Source organism: Eleutherodactylus coqui, chromosome 2, assembly GCF_035609145.1.
Source record: "Eleutherodactylus coqui strain aEleCoq1 chromosome 2, aEleCoq1.hap1, whole genome shotgun sequence".
Taxonomy (NCBI): domain Eukaryota; kingdom Metazoa; phylum Chordata; class Amphibia; order Anura; family Eleutherodactylidae; genus Eleutherodactylus; species Eleutherodactylus coqui.
In genome coordinates, this window is record NC_089838.1 from 43,382,689 (window position 1) to 43,407,978 (window position 25,290).

The 25,290-nt window shown below is 43.4% G+C and overlaps 1 protein-coding gene across 1 annotated transcript in view; it reads left to right on the forward strand.

The window, feature by feature from the left end:
* APBB3 (amyloid beta precursor protein binding family B member 3) overlaps nt 1-17,090 on the forward strand; it is a 74,700-nt gene extending 57,610 nt beyond the window's left edge. The window contains exons 9-13 of the mRNA XM_066590689.1: nt 3,669-3,756; nt 6,056-6,139; nt 10,752-10,867; nt 13,157-13,339; nt 16,606-17,090. Coding sequence (XP_066446786.1) covers nt 3,669-3,756; nt 6,056-6,139; nt 10,752-10,867; nt 13,157-13,339; nt 16,606-16,833 — 699 coding nt within the window. The 3' untranslated portion in view covers nt 16,834-17,090. The remainder of the gene's footprint in view (nt 1-3,668; nt 3,757-6,055; nt 6,140-10,751; nt 10,868-13,156; nt 13,340-16,605) is intronic.
* Nucleotides 17,091-25,290: the final 8,200 nt, after the last annotated feature.

A 25,290-nucleotide genomic window follows, 5' to 3' on the forward strand; every position in this document is an offset into this window, starting at 1 on the left:
TTATTATTCACCTTGTCACCTTTTTGGGAAGCATTGATATATAGTGATATTGGTAATGCGAGGTACATAAATTACACTTCCTTTACCCAAACTATGAAAAATGCAATGTATGTATAACAGTATTAGAGGGGTTTTCTTGCTTCAAAGAATTCATGGCCTGTAGGCCATCAATATCCAATTAATGGGAGTTCACTGCCCTATACCCCCTGCGATCAGCTGATTGAAGGGGTCATAGCGTTCGTGCAAGCTTTGCTGCCTCTTCAATGTTTACATGGGAGTACAATTCTGTTGGCACTCTGAACACCATACTATTTGTAGCAGTCATCTGAGTATTGCAGCATTGTCCCCTTCAAGTGAGTAGGAGCTTTGCTGTAATACCATGACAGACCACTGCACTATGTACGAAGCTATCTGCTTCCTGCTCCCAACAGGGTGATGGCCGCCCGGTGAACAGCTGATCAGCCATGACCCCCGCTAATTAGCTATTGTGAATATATCATGTGCATAAATCATCAATTTTTAAGAGCTGCAAAACCCCTTTAATGTGCATGTTAAGGCTCACTCACACCGTACAACCTGGTACATGGAACCTGTACTACTGAAGTACATGGACTATGTCAAGGCTTCTTTAGTGCGGTCCATACATATGGATTGCAATTAAACATGTCTTACAGAAAAAATAACTTCTGTATGATACTAGAGGCACATGGAGGTACAGTGGAGGCCATTGGGTTCAGTCTTTAGCTTATTATTAGGTCATTTCTGTAGATGGAGATGAGATACCCCAATGGGAGACTCTGGAGAACAAATTCATTGGTCTCCCATAGATATTAGATTGTCTGCTGACCCTGTTTTCCATATTCACTATGGCAAGGTTTAAGGCGCCTACATACATTAGATGAAAGTAGGTCGAACCTTTTTATTTTGACAGGTCTGTTCAATTATCTAATGTGTATAGGATTGTCTCGACTCAACCCTGACAGCAAGGGTAAAGAGAGTTCAGCCATGTTGGACTTCAACAAACCCGATCCTTTATTTGTGAGGGTAACAGTCTGATTCCAGAGGCTAATTGAGTGTACAAGTGTCAGGAAGAATACCTATCTACAGTGCATTGGCACCTTTACTTCTGCCGATACAGTCTTGCAGTCTGCCCATTGCACGTCTTAGGGCTCATGCACACGGGCGTATCGTTACTGTGTAATACGCAGTATGCAGCAAAAACTCCTGTAACGTGTATCTTTTAGCATATCTTATGATCCTATAACCCAGTGGTCCCCAACCTTTTTGGCACCAGGGACCGGCTTCAAGCAAGACCATTATTACAAGGCCCGGCAGGGTGGGGCGGGACATGGGCGGGGCTTTGGTTATATGGGGCGGGGTTATAAAGGGGGTTGGAGTTTAGTGCATACTTATTTAATTAATGACATTTAGAATGTCCTGGCAGTACACACATAGGGCAGTATAATATATCCCTCCCCCAGCACACACATAGGGCAGTGGGCAGTATATAATCTATCTCCCAAACCCCCGCCCCCCCAGCACACGCATAGGGCAGCATATAATTTACTTCCCCCCCAGCACACGCATAGCGCAGCATATAATTTACTCCCCCCCCACGCCAGCACACACATAGGGCAGTATATAATTTACTCCCCCCAGCACACACATAGGGCAGCATATAATTTACTCCCCCCCAGCACACACATAGGGCAGCATATAATTTACTAACCCCACACCCTCCCACCCCCCAGCACACATATAGGGCAGCATATAATTTACTCCCCCCACCCCCCAGCACACATATAGGGCAGCATATAATTTACTCCCCCCCAGCACACACATATGCAGCATATAATTTACTCCCCCCCAGCACACACATATGCAGCATATAATTTACTCCCCCCCAGCACACACATATGCAGCATATAATTTACTCCCCCCCCCCAGCACACACATATGCAGCATATAATTTACTCCCCCACCCCCAGCACACACACTGGGCAGCATATAATTTACTAACCCAACACCCCCCACCCCCCAGCACACATATAGGGCAGCATATAATTTACTCCCTCCCCAGCGCACACATATAGGGCAGCATATAATTTACTAACCCAACCCCTCCAACCCCCACCCCCCAGCACACATATAGGGCAGCAATTAATAATTTACTCCCCCCCCAGCACACACATAGGGCAGCATATAATTTACTACCCCCCCCCCAGCACACACATAGGGCAGCATATAATTTACTACCCCCCCCCCCAGCACACACATAGGGCAGCATATAATTTACTCCCCCCCCCCAGTACACACATAGGGCAGCATATAATTTATCTCCCCCCCCCCAGCACACACATAGGGCAGCATATAATTTACTACCCCCCCAGCACACACATAGGGCAGCATATAATTTACTTCCCCCCCCCCCCCCCAGCACACACATAGGGCAGCATATAATTTACTCCCCCAACCTCCCCCTCCTCTCCGGCAGGATTACCTTGAAAACTGACCTAGGTCCTAAGAGGTGTAGAGGCGCGGAGGCTGCTGCTGCTTGCACAGAGGCGGCTCTTCCTCCTACTCGTGGGACGCTCTGTTGTTTGGTGCTGCAGTCCTCAGCGCTTCAAGAAGGCGCCTTGTGATTGGTTGCGGCGCGCTGCTTCCACACCAGCAAGGACCATTGTATTTCAGCCGCACTTCAGTAGCAGAGAGTGATTCCAGCAACCTCATTAGTTGTTGGGTACACACACCCCAGATGTGTACCCAACAACCAATGAGGTTGCTGGAATCGCTCACCGCTACTGAAGTGCGGCTGAAATACAATATATGCGGCCCCTTCAGCAGCGCTCTGCGCTCACACTAACCTGCTATGTGTGGAAGCGGCCCCTTCAGCAGCGCTCTGCACTCACACTATAGCAGGTTAGTGTGAGAGCGCAGAACGCTGCTGAAGGGGCCACGGGATTGTTCCTTTTAGAACAAAAGTTCCCGGCGGTGCCGCGGACCGGCAGTAAACACCTAACGGCCCGGCCCCGGTCCGCGGACCGGTGGTTGGGGACCCCTGCTATAACCCACTGGTGTAACTATAGAGGATGCAGGGGATGCGGTTGCAGCCGGGCCCAGGAGCCTTAAGGGGTCCATAAGGCCTCTCCTCTACATATAGGGAGCCCAGTACTATGAATTAAGCATTATAGTTGGGGCCCCTGTTACAGATTTTGCATTGGGGCTCAGGAGCTTCAAGTTACGCCTCTGCTATAACCCATAATGGGTGTAATATGTGCATAACACGCACCAAATTAGGACATGCTGCGGTTTTTTTTTAATGTGCATATTATGCAGGTATAAGTGGCCCAATGTAAATCAATTGGCCTTCAGCACTATGTATTGCACATGCAAAAAATATGCTACACCCGTGTGAGTGAGCTCTTACTAAGTAGTATAGATTTCATACAGGCGTGTACTCCCCTTGGGACCCCCTCTATGAGCCTGAGTTAAGGAATACATCAGAAAATATTATAGTGGGAAAACCCTTTAATCAGTAGACTCATCGATGTCTATCTCCATCTATATCATGACCAAGCTGATGGTAGTGTCAGTCACACTGCTCGGCGCTGCTGCATATCAGAGACTTTCGTCTTAGTTTAATATATGAACTTTGTATATCCTTTCAGATCATGGCAGAGAAAGCAGTGGCCAATAATACCATCACCCGCTCTGTTACCTTAGAGACCATCTCTCCGGAAGACTTACCTGTAAAAGGTGTGTAACGGTTGGTACAAAGGTGTTCAACATTGCCAGAGAAAATATTGTCATGCGGAACACCTTACAAGTCTGAGATACATTATTCTACAAGATGCTGAAAATGGCACAAGATATTTTTTTCTTGTTTAGTCTTCATTCACTCGGCCCGATATCACGCCTGTCAACATGCACTTTTTCACGCCAATTGAAGCGTGTTTCACGTGCGTTAGAGGATCGCAAGTGTTTGCAATTGATTTCAATGGGAAACATCACATCTCCCGCCATGCGAGCGACATGCAATGTCTTTTAAGGCCCTATTGAAAACAACAGGCAAGGCATTCCGTGGGAACACCAAAGGATAGAACATGCTGTGATGTGAAGAAGTCCATTCAAAAGAATGGAGTCCATATTCATGCGAGTTTGTGCGTCTCCACAGAATAGAGGGAAAGTATCTGATTAGTGGAGGTTAGAATGCTAGGACCCTACCTATAACAAAAATGGAGGGTAACATCCTCCAGTTTTGTTGCTCCACTCTTCTTTATGGGACTGCTGACAAGGACAGTGGTCATAGGGATGTATAGGACAGCAGATCGTATGCTCAACCACCACTCCATTCATATGCTTTTTGTGATTGGAGGAGTTCCCACCCATCGATCAGACACACTTATCCAATATCTTGTGATTAGGTGATAAGTTCAAAAATAGCTACAACCACTTTTCTGACCTAATTTTTTATATAGTTTTGGGCCTCCCAACTGTATAAAATAAATATACTCACCTTGGCGCTGGATCATGGTATTGGCGCTCCAGCATCTGACAGTTGACGTCACCGGACTGCAAGACCTGCTGACATTCCGTAAACCTGTCACGTGGGCTTCTAATTTAGAATCCCCCAGGTAGGATTACATGGGGACTGCAGAACAATTAAACAAGTGACCAGAGGACAGGAGTGGCACTGGCGGAACAGTGCGGCAGCGGAGAGGTGAGGAGTTTTATTTGTCACCTACCTCCCACCACTGTAACCGATATTTCAAAATATCAGAAAACACCTTTAAGAGGAAATTCTAGTGCTATCCTACCACATATTTAAATCTAACATTAGAAGAAGAGATATATTGTTCTGTTCTTAAGAGAACTGGAAGGTAGCCAATAAATAATTAGCGCACATTTGCTTCAGCTCTACATTTGGTAGCACAGAACAGTTGGACATTTCGTCTGATGTGTCTATGCATGTTACTGTGTCAGAAGCAAAACAAGACAAAATCTAGCAGACTGCTTTAAAAATGCAGGTCTGATGATGCTGCGGGCACTGAGCGCCGCTACCGGCGGTAGCACCGGAATACTATAAGCAATCATTATGTAGTAGGAGTCTCAGATACTTCAGATTTTGGTGGACAGAATAACATAAAAATCACTGAGTAAAGGTTTTCTAGATTCACTCAGAAATATATAAAATCTAACTTATTTAAATCCTGTACAAGAACCGGAGCCCTATGCACTATACACATATGGACATACAAGGGATAATAGTACGATCCCCTGGATATTTCCAACCCGTATCGCATCAGCAAAAATATAAGGCGAGAGAGGGTACTCTATGCAGGTGGAGAAAACGGGTGCAGGAGCGCAACTTTGGGAACAAGAAGCCCCGTAGATGGAGATCACACTGTATACCCTGAGAATAGACCCAACACAGTTCAACTGTACCAAGTGTCATCAGGGGTCTATGCTCAGAAAAAAGAGGGTTGGGTTGGAGTGTATTTGTTTCTGAGTGTTCCAAGGAGATTACACCGTCCCTGCCTGTCCTTATTGAGTACCAGTGCCCAAAACTGTCCACAATATTCCATGTAAAGTCTGACCAGTGACTTGTAAAGAGGAAGAGCAATGTTCTGGCCATGTGCCCCTAGACCTCTTTTGATGCACCCATGATCCTACTTGTCTTGGCAGCAGATGCCTGACACTGGTAGCTCCAGTTAAGCTTACAGTAACTAGAATCCCCAAGTCTTTTTCCATGTCAGTTTTGCTGTGGTTTCCCATTTAGAGTGTAATGGTGATATGTATTTCCTGCCCATGTGCAGAACCTTACATTTATTAGTATTAAACCTCATTTACCACTTTTCTGCCCAAACCCCCAACTCATTCAGATCCATTCTCAACCATATACTGTCCTCTAACATATCTACAAATAATAATCAAGTCTGAAATGTGAAATAAGTGCGGTTATCTGTTGAATGACTAGAGCTGTCATGTTTTGTATTCTTATTCTGTATGGTTGTTCATATAATGGATGACAATTTCAAGTGCCCTGTTGTTCTAGTTGATATTCTGCATACTGTGCGAGAGTCCATTCAGAAATATGAAGTGCTTTACCTTGGCAGCACGCCCGTCTCAAAGCCAATGGGTGAGTTATTTTACAAATTGTGCTGACACAACTACTGCAGGGCGTTCTATAGCAAAGTAGCCAACAAATAACAGATAGATCTTTAACATTTGTCCCCCCCCCCCCCCCCCCCCACACACACACACACACACACAGTGTTTAGCATTAGTATATTTCAAATGAAAAGGTGTAAATATGATAGAGGGTAATTATATTTTAATTACTTGTATGTGCTTAATAAGAACGCGATCTCACATAAGGATCAGATGTATCATTTGCTTATTTATAAACTAGGACCTGATTAATAAACTATAAACTAGGACCAGATGATCAAATATTGGGATTACTAACTGGCTATTGCAAAAAACACCAAATGGCCACTTTATTAGAGATGCCCATCTACCAGCAGTTGGACCTCCTTTAAGCTTCAGAAATGCAACAAGCGATTGTGACATAGGTTCTTCTTGCTGTTGAAATTGTTCTACAAGAATATTGGCCCAGGGTTCATCAATTCATGCTGCTTGTGCCAAATTCTGAGCCTCCCATTAGCATGGTAAAACAGAAACCTGGATTAAACTGATCGGGTAATGTTTTTCTTTTTTTTTTGTGATTAAACAAATTTTATTGAAGTCACTTTTTTGTATAACAAACATCATATTACCCCAAACACACTTTAATCCCCCCCCCCCCCCCCCCATTCTCTCTCAGAGATATTACTCGTAGCCCATTTATGATATTAACAAAAAAATATTGCATAATTTCCATGTTGGCAGCTGCTTCTGTGCCTTCTGGTCCCTTTTTGAAAAGTAGATTCTTTAGATTGCATAACGTGTCTCCCCGAAAATAAGACATTGTCTTGTATTATTTTTGGCCACAAAAAGGGCACAGTGTCTTATTTCCAGGGGGGGGGGTGAGGCTTATACTCACCTGGTCTGCAGCGTCCTGATGCCTCCCAATGGTCTTCGGCGCTGCGGTAAACTGCGTCCTCCTCGTCTCACAGCTGAGGTTCTTCCTGGTGACGGGGCTTTGAATACTTCACTGAATGATTGTGATAGGCTCATCAAGCGCCGGCTGTGATTGGCTGCTGGTGCTCGATTAGCCAATCACAGCACTCACTTTGATGGAGGCGGGATAATTAAAGCCCCGTCACCAGCAGAAGCTGGGATAGCAGACGAGGAGGACTCGGCAGTTTGATGCAGCACCGCCGGAGACCATCAGGACACCGCGGACCAGGTGAGTAGAGAGTTTTTTTTTGGGGGGGGGCATATTATCTAGGTCCTATTTTAGGGGGGAGGCCTTATATTTCAAGCCTTCACTGAAAGCCCAGTAGGTCTTACTATCGGGGTAGGACCTATTTTCAGGGAAACACGGTAGATGTTTTGTTGGACATGTGGTAACTCTCTACTCCAACCACTTCTTCCCCCCCATAAATAATGATTTCATATTATAGTGCACCATCAAAATACTAACGATCATCTGTCCGTCTGTGAGTTACATGCTCCGCCCCTGATCATATAACGGTGACGTCATCACAGGTCCTTCATCCTTGTGCAGATGCTAACGACCACCTGTCCATGAGTGAGTTACATGCTTCACCTCTGATCATATGATGGTGACATCATTACAGATTACAGATGAACTACATCCCCTACAAACCCTGTTGCAGCCTCAGTTGCTGTGGAATACTAATGACCACCTAACCGAACAGCAGCCGTGTGCTTACAGGACCTGTGATGATATTACCGTCATGTGATCAGTCACCTGTGTGGGAGGAGTCCGAGGTCACATGACCAGGGGGTGATCACTGTGCGCAGGTGATGTACATGTAGCAGAGCTGTTTGTGTGTGACGTGCATGTAGCAGAGCTCTGTGTGTGTGAGGTGTATGTAGCAGAGCTGTGTGGCACATTGCACCACCACAAATACTGGTACTATAATTTCCTAATAATTACTAGTCAAAATACTAATAACCACCTGTTCGTCCATGAGTGAGTTACATGCTCCGCTCGTGATCACGTGACGGTGACATCATCACAGGTCCTTCATCCCTGTGCAGATTACAGGTGGACTGCATCTCCAACAAACCCCCGCAGCCGCAGTTGCTATGGAATACTAATGACCACCCGTTTGTAAGTGAGCGACTGTGTGAGTTACATGTGAAGATGCCACCATTATGGGATCAGTTACCAGGGCTCTGAACTTTATTAAAAACCTGCAGCCTATATCCAACTTCCCATTTTCCTTATCTTTTGTGACAATCATCCCAATGGGATACTACTAAGTAGATTGAGTGGCGCCAATCCTGAGGTATTCAGTCATTTTAACCATAACTTAGTATATTTATGTCCGTTTAAGGTATATCCCCTTTTCCCATGGCGATAGTCCGTAACCTTATCTCTAAATTCTATCGTGGGAGGGGACCCATCTTACCAATGCTGTGTTTTCAGCTTCCACTGGTAGATCGTTCACATATCCAAGGATATATACCAGCGGTGTGAGTTCCAAGTTGACAGCATACACAGCATTGATCAGAGAATGCACCCCAGTCCAATATCTATGTAGTTTTGGACATCACCACATCATATGTATTAGACCTGCAGTATGGATTTTACATTAATTACATAGAGGGTTGTCCCTCATCCCTATCTTGTGTAGGAGGTAAAGTTTTTCAACTTCTCCAATTTTTTGTGCGTTCTTGCTCACTGAAGTCCCTGTTTCTCTTAGGGTGCCTTCACAATGGCCTGCAAGAATGAGTGAAAACGCATGATTATGAATTTCAATGGTGTAATTCTTCTTTGCAATGTTTTAACTCCTGCGATGCCGCAAGAAAAAAAAAATGCAGCATGCCCTAACTTTCTGCAAAATCGCCCGTTGTTTTCAATGGGAGAAGATCGCAATCCCCTGCTGCAGCTGTGACAGCCACAGCATGGGATTCCTTCATCCAGGGGTTTCACCTTGTTTTCAGCAACACCAGCCCCATTGAAAACATAGTGAAAACATCGCGATCCCCTGCAGCTGCTGTGACAGCAGCGGCAGGGGATTCCTTCATCCCATTAGGGAGTTCCCTCATCACTGAACACTGTGAACACTGTGACAGCAGCGGGAGGGAATTCCTTCATCTCTGTGGGGAGTCATCTCATCACTGAACACTGTGACAGCAGCGGGAGGGGATTCCTTAATCTCCGTGGGGAGTCATCTCATCACTGAACACTGTGACTGCAGTGGCAGGGTGTTCAGTGATGAGGGGACTCCCTGCCAGGATGAAGGAATCCCCTGCTGCTGCTGTCACAGCTGCAGCAGGGGATAGAGATCTTCTCCCATTGCTTTCAATGGGGCCGGGGCCAGAAATCACGGCCTGATATTGCTCTTGCCAGTGTACAGGAGCCCTCAGACAGCATCTGTGCTGAAGAATGATGAGTTGCGTGTTCAGACAGATTAGCTGTCTGATTAGTGTTGTATTTGGCACCGCCTATTAATTAGAATGATTCTTAACATCCTCCTCTGACCCCTTACATCAACAAGTTATTTACGTCCACTAGATCACCTTTTGTTAGATGTTTTTCCTTAATTACACCATTCTCTGTATTCTCTCAACACCATTGCCAACAAAATTAGCCGTTTTTGAAAACCTGGCCCTGGCCAGTCTAAAGGCCCATTTACACTCAAACACAATCTTTCAAATGATTGAAAGACTGACAGTTTTAGCGATCATTTTGCATAAAGTGTTAATGGACGCTTATGTCCATTAACACTTTATCCGCTTCATTTGCGTTTAGAAGGGCCTCTGGGAGCTGTTTGCAGAGCACAGCATATGGTTTGCGCTCTGCACAGAGCTGCACTGTTCTCGCTCGGGCTGTCGGCAGAATACATTGTAATCTCCAATCTCCGACTCCCGTGCAGAATACAGCATGCGGTCCCTGTTATCTCTCTCCAGGTAAACAATGGATTGTAAGCGCACCTTAAAATCATTGTTCAGCCAAAGAGTGAATGATGGCAGCATTTACACGCAACAATTATCGCTCATATGTCATAGTTTGAACAAATTTTACGTGTAAAAGGGGACTTTACACTGATGAACATGCCTTGTTCCAAGTCGTTCAGGTTGCTGGAATTTCCAATTCTAATGTAGATTCTCACGGAAAACTTACTCCAATTGTGAAATGGCGGGTGTCTCTAATAGAGTGGCCAATCTGTGCTCTGAGCAAAGCTTCTAAGGTAGAATACTTCTGTATATGTGGATTCCAACTGAGCATGTCTTGTCTATGTCTTACATAGATCCATGTGCAGGAAACGTAAGGCCTCATGACCACGGGCAGGTCGGATTCCGCATACGAGAGCCCACAGCGGAATTCAACCCTGCCTATGGCTGAGGACCGTGCGTAGCTGTCCGGGTCTTCACTGCTTTCCCGTGGATTCCACGGCCTGTCCGCAACGTCAAGTCCGCATGCTTTAATTCAGCTTCTCTATGGGCGACTTGAACTGTGGATCGTCCGCGCGGATTCCACAATTCAAGTCCGCCCGCGGACATTGGGCCTACGGGTAGAGAATCACATAGAAAAAAGCCATAATAAAATATTAACTCAAAAGGTGCTGCTACAACTTTGAGTAGATTTGCTGTCTGTCTTATTCCTTCAGGGATGGATGTCTTGAATGATACAATAGAGAACATGATCATCACCACACCCAGGAAGCAGTGGGCAGAAGCCGTCATTGAAGTGACTGATATGGTGCTGGCTGTGCACCACAGGGAGGTAACACACACTCATTTATGTTCTAATTCCAAATACTCAACCAAGGGCCAATGTGAACGTCTGTATGTACTGGAATATTTGCCACAACATCATGACAACATATGTTCTCTGAAGTGTATGCAGTAGGGCATGGAGCCCAGCCATATAACCTTTGGAGCCACTAACATATCTCTTAAAGAGGCTTAGGAACTTGCTTTCACGTGAAATAAAGACAGAGGTAAATGTTGCCCCCCCCCCCCAACACGACTACGGCTCCATACGACTAGCATTTCAGTACTTTTTGCATAGTAGGAAATTGCATCTGAGTATTTTTATTCTTGTTTTCCGCTTAATTACAACTCGTTTGCCTCTATATAATATTAGAATGAAGGTCAAGTATTGATATATTCGTGTATGATAAAAATACATAAGACTTACATGGCGGGGTCCTTGCTTTCTGCGTGACCATGTAGCTAAATACCAATTGAATAAAATTCTTAAAAACTCCATAGAAAAGTACAAGTCATGGACTTTCCTTGAGAGAAGCGTTCTTGCTGCATAACGGTACATTAGGCAGATCCTTAGCTTACACTTTTTGGGCAGCAGTTTGGGAAGTGTTGCCGTATTAGATTAATGGAAATGAGTCAGCAGTCTAGAGAAGTGTAATAAAAAATTAATTGGGAAGCCTTTCAAAATTGTGGAGGATGCTTGGTGGCGATGCAGCAATGTGCGGAATCGTACGATTACTAATCAACATTAGGTCCGGTGTAGGGCAGTTACCGATACAGGAAAAAGGAGATTCACAATGTAAAATAATTGCTTCCCATTTTTTAGAACTTGCAATGCTGTGTGGTCCGCAGTGGCTTATGTCCATCTTACTACAGACGCAGCAAAGTTTAACATGACTTTTACCGTATTATCGTAACTTTCAATTACTTTCCAAAGGCTTTTGTTGTGTTAAGATTAGAGAGAAATAGCTTTTTAATGACTTATGATAACATAACTTTCCGTGACAATATATCAAGGTATCTCACCTTAAGCCATTGAAAAGCAATTGTTACACTAAAAAATGTCATAGAAGAGCCATCACATGGACAGATAAACTATGGCACAGAAGATTTTCTTAAAGGGATGCTTTTAGGCTGAAATAGCTAACATGCGGTGTCCAGGGATGTAGGTTGTATATTTACCTTTTCCGCCACTCCTCCATTGTCAGCGCTAAAACCTGCTGCTGAATGCATTGTGCGGACTGCTTAGTCGTGTGCCTAGAATGGGAGAACTACTTAGCGCTGTGAGAAGAAGCGATGCAAGAGAAAAAATTGCAGCATGTCTTATTTTTGGGTAATTCTGTTGAAGAATTGCCTGTTCTTCATTATGGCATCAGAAAAAGATCACTTAGTGCTCTCATGTACATGCAAGTGCGATGCAATGTGTTTTTGCTCTCATAGGGAATGATGGGTGATTTTCACGCAGGTTTTTCACATGTGAAAGTCGCAAGTGCAGCGATGTGAATGCGATTTTCTTGCAAAACGCAACGAGTTTCTCCAACTGATATTGCACAGCGCATGTATATACATCCCTAAAGATAAATCGAATGGAGAAAATTGGTGCAACAGATAGAGGTAACACCCAAAAATATTTTACCACATGGATGGCGTGGATCCTATTTAGGAATTCCACAGAACTGAAAAAGGAGTAGTACCCACCTAGGCCTAGTCAACACTGGAGAAAAAACAATTTAATAGATTTGCTTTCTCGACATCAACTTCTACAATTTTTCCTACATTATTTATTAAAGGGTCAACACTTTCAGTATTAATCTTTTGACAATTTATATAGTTAAAGAACAGTCTAGGGTTAGTTTTACTCTTTTTGGTAATACGTTTATCTGATTTTTATATCATTTCATTTTTTTCCTTGTAGGTTTTAGCTTCTTTGCTACCTTCTTGTTAGGTCAATTTATTATGGTGTTTGTGTACAATGATACAAATAGACTTTAAAGGGGCTCTGACAGCAGATGAACAATCAGCTGATCAATGGGGACCTATCTGAGGTCATCAGTAGTTAGAGTCCTGATGTATCCACAATGGGGGGGTGGAAACAGGCTGAACTGGGTGGACATTGTCTCCTTTCAGCCTAACATACATACTATGTTACTAAAGGCCTTTTGCGTATTGCAGTTTTTCTTTGGGATGCATTTTTATCATGACAGATTGATTTCAATCACTATGACAGCCATTCTTCCCTTTTCATGCAATGACATATAAATAAACACAAAATAGTTACAATTTTACATTCTCCGTTTTATAGGTAACAGAAGAAGAGCCTGTCTGGCAGTGTCAAGTTCGATATGTAACATTTATGGGAATTGGAAAGGACCGCCACACCTTTGCATTAATTGTGGATACAGGCAAACAGTGTTTCCAGTGCACAGTATTTTGGTGTGACCCAGATGCTGGGAACGTATCTGAGGCTGTGCAGGCTGCATGTATGGTGAGTATTGTACATGTTTCTGTAGGAATGATAAATTTGCCATTTGTCACCATTTCATAAATTTGACTATTTAATACAAAATAAGGGTGGCGACATTATACCCTGTACTAAACCTTTAAACAAGATGAAGTCTTTAGAAGGTTCTCTAGTTTATTCCCATGGATATGTTCCCTGTAGTTGGATATAACTTTGATGTCACATAACTTGAGACTTTATCACTAGAATGCAGAATGTTAACCCTTTCCAATCCACTGTCTGGCGTCTGAAGACATTCTGCTTGAAGGCTGTACAGCTCCAATGTCGGAAGATGTCCGGCAGGGTATTCTTACTGTATATTACTGGCCGTTCTGTTGTCAGGGGCCTCTCCGGCATGTCCCATGCAGCAGTACTGGCTCTAGCCAGCAGATGGCACCATTGTATAATGGCAGGAAGAGAAAGCCCCCTAGGAAACTCTGAATCTAAAATTGGATTGCAAAGGGTTAATGCTGCAGCTACATGTTGTTGATATAGGCAGGTTAGTAATGGCGATCGTGCTGAGTGAGAAATCCAAACTCTCGATCACAGTGGCAAAATAAGTTCTTCAAATATTATATGAGAGGTCACTGAAAAGAACTAAAACGTAACTTTTTATTTATTCACTAACAACATGTAAAATGGCGTATACACACAATACATATAATTAGTCAGATATCTTTTCACATTTAACGGCTCATCCTTAACAATCCTGAAATATGAGTCAATACAATTCACCAAAATTATAGTGGTGATCAAGAGGGAACTATTCTGATGTATTTAATGATTCATGTGCCTTTATTACTCATCAGCATAAATTCATCTCCATACCTCCTTATGTAGATTACTACATGCATGAAGACTACAATGGTAATGTCAGTATAGATGCCACAGACAGCAATACCAGATAACCTGCTGTTCTCCTCTCTATATGGACTGACCATCAACAGGACGTCGGACCATACTGGCATCAATTTAGATCTCACGATATCCTGCTGAAGATTAATATTCAGAGAGGCTAATATCTGTCTCTTTATGAATATAGAGGCATGGGATCAGGGGCGTAATTAAAGGCTCAGGGGCCCGGATGCAAAACGTGAGCTGGGGCCCCCTCAATCTGTATCTGTACCCATACCCATACCTAAACCATGCTGCACAGAGACATAAGTTGAAGCTCCTGGGCCCCAATGCAAAACCTGTAACAGGGCCCCCAACTATAATGCTTTATTCATAGTACTGGACCCCCTATATGGAGAAGAGAGGCCTTATGGCCCCCCTAAGGCTCCTGGGCTCGGGTGCAACCGCATCCCCTGCACCCTCTATAGTTACGCCCCTGCATGGAATTAATGTTCTGCTGATGTTTTCTCTATACAGATTAGCCATCGAAATTATATGACTAATTATATGTTTACGCCATTTGAATCCGTAGCGGACCTGATTTTCCCTGTGGACATGAGGCCTAAGAGCAGGCTCACATGAATGTATTGTAAAAGGCAGCGTTTTACCGGAATGTGGAACTGCAATCCCCACGATTGTGATTGCGTATGCCTGTGCATGACAGCGTATCTCATGCATGATCATGCAGGGCTTCCTGGTTTCTTCTTCTTTATTTACTTGTTTTGTTTCTTAGAAACATGTGTATAAAACGCTGCACATACGCAATGTAATCGCATATTACAGCTTTTTCATACGCACTTATACAGAACAATAGGGCTCTATCGCGTGTAATATGCGGTAGCATAGACCATGCTGCGTTCTTTATGCGCGTGTTGTTGTTAGCAGCTTATGCGTTCACGAACATCGGTGACCTTAAAGGCAAGCTCCCTCCATGTTTTTCGGTTTTGCACGGCTTCTTTCAGTTGTGTGATATCCATGCCAGTATCAGCTTTGACAGTATCAGCCATCGTGCGCTTTGTCTTCAGTTCTTCTTTTGCCGCTGATCTGTCCAAGCATTATAGATTTTTCTAGCGAGTCTGCACGCATTACATGGCAAAATCTGTGAGCCTGAGTCCGGTCATCTTGGTCTTCCAGTGATTTATCAGGTCTTATACGATTCAGGACTTCTCTGTTTGTTACTCTCGCAGTCCAGGGCATACGCAGCAGCTTTCGCCAGCACCACAGCTCAAACGCATCAATCCTTCTATTGGCTTTTTTCGCAGTCCTGCTTTCACACCCATACATGGCTGTGGGGAAAACATTGGTTTGCACTGTCCTGCATTTAGTTGCTATGCCAATATCGCTACTTTTCCAGATTTTGTCCACATTTAGCATTGCGCTTCGCCTCAATGCTATCCTACGTGTGGCAATCCCTGACACACAAACTTCAGGCGTGCTCTAAAACGTACCTCTTCAGGGAGGCATACCACATCCCCTAAACCAAACCCCTCTGTACCCCCCTGATAACATGCTCCCTGTCCTACTGACTAAAGTCCCTGCTAGCCGTAATCAACTGCCCCCTGCAGGCATCCCTCACTCTCCACCTCGCCATACCATGCACATCTCCAGCCCCTTTACCTTCTGTATCACCCCATTAGCTGTAGTATGTAAGCTCGTTGTAACCAAGGTCTTGTTTTTTTCCCCCCTGCTTTGTAAGCGCTGCGGAATATGATGGAACTATATAAATAAAGATTATTATCTCTGGCGTCGATTCCCCAGCCTAGTCAATTTTTGAACCAAGGACAATGAAGTCTCGCACGCATTGTATGGCCTCATTGTTGATTTTGATTTGAATTTGGCCATTTTTTTGCAGTTGTCATAACTTTATTCCGGTAGAGGCCCATTTTTTCACATTCAGTTTTTATCTTCCATATCTGCTGCTTCAGAGCAGCTTCTGTTTCTGCAAGCAGAGTTGTGTCATCCGTATAACGGAGATTGTTGATGTTTCTGCCACCTATTTTCACCTTAATTTCCAATTGTGCAAATGCGTACCAAAAAACAGCATGCTGTGGGGGTTTGCATGTGCAAAATGCATCCACAAAAGTGAACCCATTGATAACAATGGGTCCTATTCTCTGCGTATTGCATGCACAGACACGCTCATTTGAAGAAGCCCTAGGTTTGGGAAAATGTCTGTCAACAATGTAACTTTTTTCAATAGCAGAATTGTGAATGCAACTGTTGGCTACAATAGTCTACACCTCAGGACCAGTAGATGATACTACAATTAATGTGATGCATTACGTCATGGTGTATCCATTGTTGTATAGTGAAATGTAAGTGAGTCGTGTTCTTAATGACGTGTTTGTGTTAAATAGGTTCAGTATCAGAAATGTGTGGTAGCCTCGTCATCAAGGTTGAAGTCAAAAGTTGGACCCGCAAAATCTCTCTTGAAAATAAAGAGGACTACATCTGTTGACTCCCCAATGTCACCATTCAACTCATCGGATCATAGTCTTCAGAAGAATGGAGGAACAAGTAAAAGAAGAGGAGTCTTTGCTTTCTTTGAATCATTTAAGCAAAGGCATGTCAGGCATACTTCTTAGAGTAGGTTGGTTATGCAAGAAGGGTCACTTTTTTAGCTACTTGCCTGTTTTCTAGATATTTTAGAATGTTTTGCTGTTTTCTGTAATTTCAGATTGAATACATATGTTTATTATATTTACTGAACTACAGGCAAATTCAGGTGCTGAAATTCTTTGCTACAATACTAATGTTATAGTACATAAGTAGAGATGAGCGAGCACGCTCGGATAAGTCTCGCTCTTCTCGAGTAACTGCATTCTTGTCCGAGCATGCTCGGGGGGGGGGGGTGCGGGGGTTAGCGGGGGATAGCGGGGGGAGAGAGTGAAAGAACGATTGGACAAGAATGCAGTTACTCGAGAAAAGCGAGGCACACTCGAGTAACTGACTTATCCGAGCGTGCTCGCTGATCTCTATACATAAGTGATTGATGAGCATAAATAAACAAGACTGAGGGTCTTGTGTAGAGTAACAAAGGACAAAAAGTGAAAAGTCATTTGGGATCAATATGAAAATAAATAACCAGGTGTCCTGCAATGAAGCACTCAGATCTCTGAGGATCTCCCAGTCTGCTTCCGTCCTCAACTTGACACCCACACATCGTTACTATAATCTGACAAATTATTGGTATAATTGTATAATATATCTTTATAATGGGCGTGGCGCTGTTTTTCTGAAACAGAGATTTACATCTCCGGTACAGAGTTTAAAGGGATTGTACCAGGATTGCAAGTTATCCCCTATTCACAGGATAAGGAATGACCTTTTGATCATCAATGGGGGAGTTTCAGTGCTGAGACACCAACCGATCCCAGGAATGGGGTCCCGTGTCCACTGTCCTCATTGCGGACTTATTGAACCCCCGCGCAGTGAATATGAGACTGAATGGAGCGCTGGTCACACAAGCACGGTGACCATGCATTCTCTTTCAACAAGTCTGCAGAGATAGCTCAGCTGCAAGCGCTCAGGTATTTCTGTTAGCCCTATTGAAATGAATGTAGTCTCGACCTTGCATGCTCTGCCAGCGCTCCATTCATTCTGACATCACTGTGGGGGGAGAAGCGACTTTGCAGTGTAAGGCAGAGGGGGACAACATGGGACCCCGGTTTTCTATAATGGCGAGCGTCTCAGTAGTGAGGCTGCTACAGATCAGCAAGTAATTCCCTATCCTGTGAATAGCGGATAACATGTGATCCTGGTACAACCCCTTTAAAACAAAAAATTCTGGCTGCCTGAAGCCACCACTAGAGAAAGCTTATGAGTGTACTATATATCATTTATTTCAATAGACTCTTAAAGGGGTTCTGTCATTATAAAAAAAAAAATCAATACTTACCTATTCCTCCCCAGGCAGTCTTCTTACTGCATCTTTTCCTCCCGGATCTTCTCCTGACTCCTGCAATTTCCCGGGTCACGTCACCTCCAGCCGTCCGGATCCTCTTCTTCCTGTGACGTTATGTATATTGCCGGCATTCTCCTTCCTGCAGGTCAGTGTACCCAGTCACTAGTGATGTAGCGTTCACTGCCTAGCAGGGAATGCTGAGCCATTGCCAAGACTGCACATGCGTGCTAGGCAGTGAACGCTACATCACTTGTGTCTGGGTACACTGACCTTCCAGAAGGAGAATGCCGAGAATGGAAGCTACATAACAGGAAGAAGAGGATCCGGCCAGCTGGAGGTGAGGTGACCTAGGGGACTGGAGGAGCCAGGAGAAGATCGGGGAGGAGAAGATGCAGTAAGAAGACTGCCTGGGGAGGAATATGTAAGTATTGATTTTTTTTTTCTAAAGACAGAACCGCTTTAAACTCCCTCTAGTGTTGCCTCCCAGCAGAAAGAATTTATCATTTTAAAGGGGTTATTCCAACAACTGAAGTTATACTCTATCCATAGGATAGAGGGTGACTAATTGATCGGTGCGGTCTGACCCATGGGATCCCCACTGATCCCAAAGGTACCCGCATGAATGGTGCAGTTGTTGAACAATTGCACTATCGTTCCGTTCATTTTAGCGGGACTACCAAAATCAGGTTCAAGCAGTATCTCCAGCAGTCCTGTTAAGAAAAATGGAGGAGTGGTATGCATTCTCAGCCGCTGCTCCATTCATGTGGGAGCATTTGGGACCCCTGTTCTTAAGAGCAGTGGGGTTCAAGAGGTCAGACCCCTATTGATCAGCTAGTAATCCACTATCCTGGGACAGGAGATAACTTCATTTGGTGGGACAAGCCCTTTAACAATTTGCTTATGCAGAGGATGTTAAACTATATTAGGAAAATGGAGTACCAGTAGATGCAAAGATGTATTAAGAAATGAATCAGCATAAAATGTTACACCCCCTAAAAATATGGTGTTAAAAGGTGGACATTCACTTCAAAATGCAAAGATTAATTAGGCACAGTACTGTTATCAGTAGTGTTGAGTAATTAATGAATTATTTGGGCCTGGAACAGTCGACTTCACTTTCTAAAAAGTTATCATGAATCGGGATGGCCAATTCTGACCACCACTGAAATCAATGAGAATAAAAAAAAAATGGCTTCAATAGTGTGTATGTTGCTAGCACTCCTGCCTTTCACTGCTGGGATCCTAGGTTTAGATTCCATCAAGGATAACATCTGAATGGACTTTGAAAAACTCATCCAAATGTTGCCCTTGGTCAGGATTGAGCCTAAAATTCCAGCACTGCTAAGCAGAGCAGTGCAAACAATCACCATTCTGTTTTGTATGCAAAAAGCAATAACAAGAAAAAACACAAAGAGAACATAAAACTCATCCAGATGTTGCCCTTGGACAGATTTGAACCTACAACTCCAACACTAGCTAACAACTGAGCTATTGAAATTATCCATTCCACTATGGGTGTAAAGAGCAACAATAATAAACAGAAATTATACATCCAGATGTTGCATTGGTCAGATTTGAACCTACAACTCCAGTGCTAACAACGTAGCCACAACAACTGTCCATTCTGCTCTAGACAAGAAGAGCAAGAATAAACACAAAGAGAACATAAAAAAACTCATGCAGGTATTGCCCATAGCCAGATTTGAACCCACAGCTCCAGCTCTGCAAAGCAACAATGCAAATGATTGAGCCACCACACTTGTTCTTTCTTCTCCAGAGGAGAAGATGGAGAAGAATAATAGACAAAGAGAACAGACAAACTCCCTGCAGATATTGTCAATAATCAGCAGGGAACCTGAGACCCCAGCACTACAAGGCAATAGCAACAGTCATTGAGCCACCAAGACTCTTCCTTTTTCCACCTCCGGAGGAGAAGGAGAATGAGAAGCATAGGTTGATCTTTTCACCCTTCTTCTTTTCTCCTTTTACTTTTCCTTCTGCTCCTTCTTATGTTTCTTTTTCTCCTACTACTCCTTATTCTTTTTTTCTGTCACTTTCTTCTCTTTCTCCTTCTCCAATGGAGGAGGAAGAAGAAAGAGGAAGGAGAAGAGAGGACAAGTAGAATAGAGAAGAAACATAGTGGCTCAGTTATTTGCACTTTTGTCTAGCTGGAGTTCTGAATTCAAATCTGCCCAATGGAAACATTTGGATGGTGTTTTATTTACTCTTTGTGTTTATTCTTCCTGTTCTTCTCATCTGGAGCAAAACTATAGGTGTAGCGACTGCTGCCCTTCAGAGCCGGAGTTGTAGGTTTAAATCTGACCAGGAGCAACATCTAAAGGGGGGTTTTAAGTTCTCTTTGTTTTTGTTCCTGTTGTCCTCCTCATCCAGAGAAGAATAGCCAAGTGTGGTGGCTCAGTTGTTAGCACTGCTGCTTTGCAGTGTTGGAGTTCTAGGATCAACTCTGACCAATGGCAACATCTGGATGAGTTTTTTATGTTCTCTTTGTGTTTTATTGTTGTTGTTCTTCTCGGGCAGAGTAGAATGAATGATTGCGGTGACTCAATTGTTAGGACGGCTGCTTTACAGTGCTAGAGTCATATGTTCAAATATGACGAAGGGCAACGCCTGGGTCAGTTGTTTGTGTTTATTCGTCTTGTTGCTATTATTTTCGGGAGCAGAACAGCCAAGTGTGGTGGCTCAGTTGTTAGCACTACTGGTTTCCACTGCTGGAGTTGTTGGCTCAAATTTGACCATGGGTAACATCTGGATGAGTTGTTTTAAAGTCCCTGCAGATGTTATCCTTAATGGGATTTGAACCAGCCGTGAAAGGCAAGAATGCTAGCTACTGTGACACATGCTCATTCTGCTTTTATTGGTTAAGCAATCTTCAGTCAATTTTTGCTAAAAATCAGCCTGATTTTATTGTCCGGCCGATGACGATGAGCAACACAAGTCACCAGCCTTTGAGGACAAACCTTTAGGTCTCCCAACTGTTGCTGAGAATGACTGCTCCGCACTGCCCTTTGCACAATATTAGCAACCCAAATGTTTTATATTGCTTAATACAACTTTAGAGGAAATTACTGACATACATATGACTTTGGTAACCCTTTAATATAGAGCATAGAATAGTGTGTTCTGGAAGGTTTGATTGTCTATGGCAGATTGTCCACCTTGCTCAATAAACAACTGTATTTAACTGTACCTATGACCAGGGGTGTTATCCTAAATAAAACTGCCAGCGTTATAGTGTCTGAAGCAGCGGAGGCAGAGCTATCTGGGTAACGCCATATTTATGGAAGTGAAATTAGTGGAAATAAAGGGTGTGATTATGCAAATAGGGACAGTGGTAAGGTATTGCATGATTTCTATGCTGCATGTATATGCACCCAACAGCTAGTGAAACTGATATACTGGTTGCATGCAGGTTTAAATGAGTTATTACATATGGTGTCATGGTTCCAAGGAATACCAGGACAGCCATTGTACCATCTGAGTGGAAAGGACTCAGGAGACAGGCACGGGAGAGCACAAGAGCATTGAGGATTAATATATGTAAAGAAACAAACAGAATAGCATGTTGGGGGAGGAAAGATCTGGTGATGGAAAGAGTATGGAGGAGAATCTGCAAATTGATATTGGAGAGAAGATTCACGAGGACAGATGGAGGAGAAACTGGCAACGCCCCTCGTCCCCGTTACCACTCAACAATAGCCCCCCCATACAGTAATGTGCCCATCTTTGTGCCCACACACAGAGTAATAGCTCCGCTTAGTGTCAAAACACAATAATAATGCCCTTCTTTGTGCTCCTGCACAGTAACAGTGACTGCAACTAGGAAATAATGCCCCCTTAGTGCCTCTTCATAGTAGTAATGCTCCTTTACTGCCTCTGTACCCTAATAGTGCCATTACTGTTGCCATGTAATAAATATGCCCCATTAGTGGGTAAAAGTACCCCATGGCGCCCTATACATATTAATAGTGGCCCTTAAGTCAGGTCCAAAACAGTAAAAGTTGCCCCTTTAGTACACCCCACACAGTAAAAGTGCCCCATCATAGTAAAAATACCACCTAGTCAAGTTTATGTAATGTTTTCCTCAGTCACTTGATGATACCATGTTACCACTACATAGATAGACCAGCCATGTTGTCGGCTTATAATATCTTGTGAAGCAAGTAGTAACCATAATGGGGCAGATTTATCCAAATATGACACAAAGCTGTCTTTACCTTCTTTGTGTCACAATTATTATGTATTTTTTTAGACACTTCCAGATACTTTTTTGTCTGAAAAGAGCGTGGTTTCGTGAAAAGGGGCATGGCCTAAATTGGGCCAAAATTTTGGTGCAATTTTTGGCATGAACTAAGCCCAACTTATATAATAAGTTGTATAATAATAAAAATAAGCTTGTATTTACTTCTACCGTTTATCACAGCAACTGATGCTGTATGGTAAATCTGTCCAATTTTAAGACTGTCTTAGTTTGCACTGTCTTTTAGACAGTCTTAGTAAATGTGCCCCAATGTGCCTCGATTACAGTAATCAACAGATGGAAGGTATTTAATAAATATATGAGTTAAGCATGCTAAATGGTTACCTTCAGTTCTGGTCACAAGTCCTAAGCTGGCTGTACCGGAGGCTAATGACATCACTCATCCGCCAAGCTGCAAGTTAACCATACCTGGTGTAAAAAGCAGATGTCAGGTAAGCTTGTGTTAATGGAACTACATAGTGAAATAGACCCTAAAATGTTTATACTGACAATGTTTAAGGGGTTGGCACACAAAAAGATCACAAGACCAATTAAGAGAACCCTTTCCCCCACTACTGCTCCATTCAAAGTCTATGGGACTGATGGAGATCGTCAAGTGCTGTGTCAAATGGGAGGTACGGGACCCTGTTTTTGTGATCAGTGGGGATCCCAGTAGTTGGTTCCCTGGATAGGCAATTGATATTTTTTGTGCGTCAACCCCTCTAAAATACAGAAGTGCACTGTAAAATATGCTTTAACTGTAAATAAATGCACCACTAGATTCACAGTGGATTTGTTCTTAATAAATTTTGGGGCATTAAAAAAGTTTGTGTTGATTCTTCTTTTTACACTTCAAAGTGGCATTTATTTATTCCGCATCACCTTTGGGGCCACAACAAGGGTTGCCTGTTAAAGACGTCTTTAAAGCTTGAATGGGGGTTCCTTTTACACACCCTGCTGAGCAGTTAAAAATTGGGGAGGCATAGTAAGCTAAATCCATCAGAATTAGGACTCAATTTGTGCCTAAAAATTGGCGTATATGCCGTGTGCTAGATTTATGTGTTTTAGACACTTTTCTTGCCTCAATATGTAGTGTGGCTTAAAGGAAAAACATAAAAGGGCTTTAACGGGACAAATTGCGCCAACATTTTGGAGTAGTATTTGGTGTAAGGTAAGATGACCAAGAGATATGCTGTTTCCCCAAAAATAGACCTACCCTAAAAATAGTCCCTACCCTGATTTTTCAGGATTTTCAGGGAAGCTTGAAATACGAGGGGCTGCTGATAAGTCTTTGGCTTTACCCAGAAAGAAATGAGATAGGAAGATGAAACTTTACATTTATTCCACATACTCTCCACTGATGTCAACACACTTCTTACATCGGTATTCCAAGTTCTGTAAGCCTTACAAAAAGGATTTTGGTTGTGCCTCAAACCAGTCATCCATAGCAGCCATGGCATCAGAAATGGTATGAAATTTGGTACCCTTGAGGTGCTTCTTTAGGTTTGAAAACAGATGATAGTCGGAGGGAGCTAGATCTGGTGAATAAGGTGGGTGGTCAACCAGCTGGAAGTCTAGCTCCACCAGTTTTGCCGTGGTCACTTGTGCAGTGTGAGCGAAGACGTTGTCTTGCAGGAACAAGATTCCTTTGGACAGCTTGCTGCGCCTTTTGGCCTTCAGAGCTGCCTTCAATTGGTCCAAAAGTTCAATGCAATACCTTGCATTGATCCCAGAACTCAGACGCCATCACCTTAGTGGCTGAACTTCTTTGGGCGAGGAGAACCACTGTGCCTCCACTCTTTTGACTGCTCCTTGGTTTCAGGGTCATACAAATAAATCCAGGTCTCATCCATAGTGACCCGTCAATCCAGGAAGTTCTTATCAGTCCGGAAACGCTGACAAATGGACTGGGAAGTTTTTACTCGCATGCTTTTCTGATCTGTTGTCAAACATTTGGAGACCCACTTTGCAGATAGTTTCTTCATGTTCAAATGTTCATGGATAATGACACAAACACGTTCACCAGAAATCCCCATGATGTCTGCTATTCGATTAGCTGAAATTGGCCGATTCCCCAGTATGAGGTTTTGCACAGCATCGACAATCTCCGGAACAACAACCTCTCTCGGTCGTCCAGGACGTTCCTCATCATTGGTGCTGAAGTGGACCACTTTAAATTTGGCAACCCAGTTCTTAACTGTAGAATATGAAGGGCATTGATCCCCCAATGTCTGCGACATATTACCATGCAGAAACAAAAATTTTATCACTCTTCTGCTCTCATTTGCGGTGAATATCGCCTTAGACTCCACCATTTTGTTTTGCTGGGTGCCTAGATCACTGTTGCCATAAGCTTCAAACACAAAGACACATAAGGCTTTCATGTGATGTAACATTCGTTACCATAGAAACAAAAAAAGAACACAGAGTGAAAGACTTATCAGCACCCCTTTGTATAAGCCCTACTTCGGAAATAAGCCCTACCTACATTACATTTAAAAAAAAGGAATACATTACCTAGCAGGCTCGGTTATGGTCCCTACCGCTGCTCTCTGGAGCTCCATTGTGCTTCTTGCAGTCCTGAGCCGCCCTCAAAAGATCACTTACTGGTTACGTGATTCATAAATCCCAGCTCCAGGAAGCGATAGCTCTGATTGGTTCTGGGGCAATCAATGCAGCACTCGATGAACCAATGCGATGGCTGGAATTGTTTTATCGAGGATTGCATTGATTGACTGAGCAGCGGTTGAAGAACCAATCACAGCCATCGCGTTATGAAGGCGGGATTTATGAATTGGCCAATCAATGCCGCAGCTCAGCCAATTAAGACAATGCGATGGCTATGATTGGTTCTTCGACCGCTGCTCAGCCAATCAATGC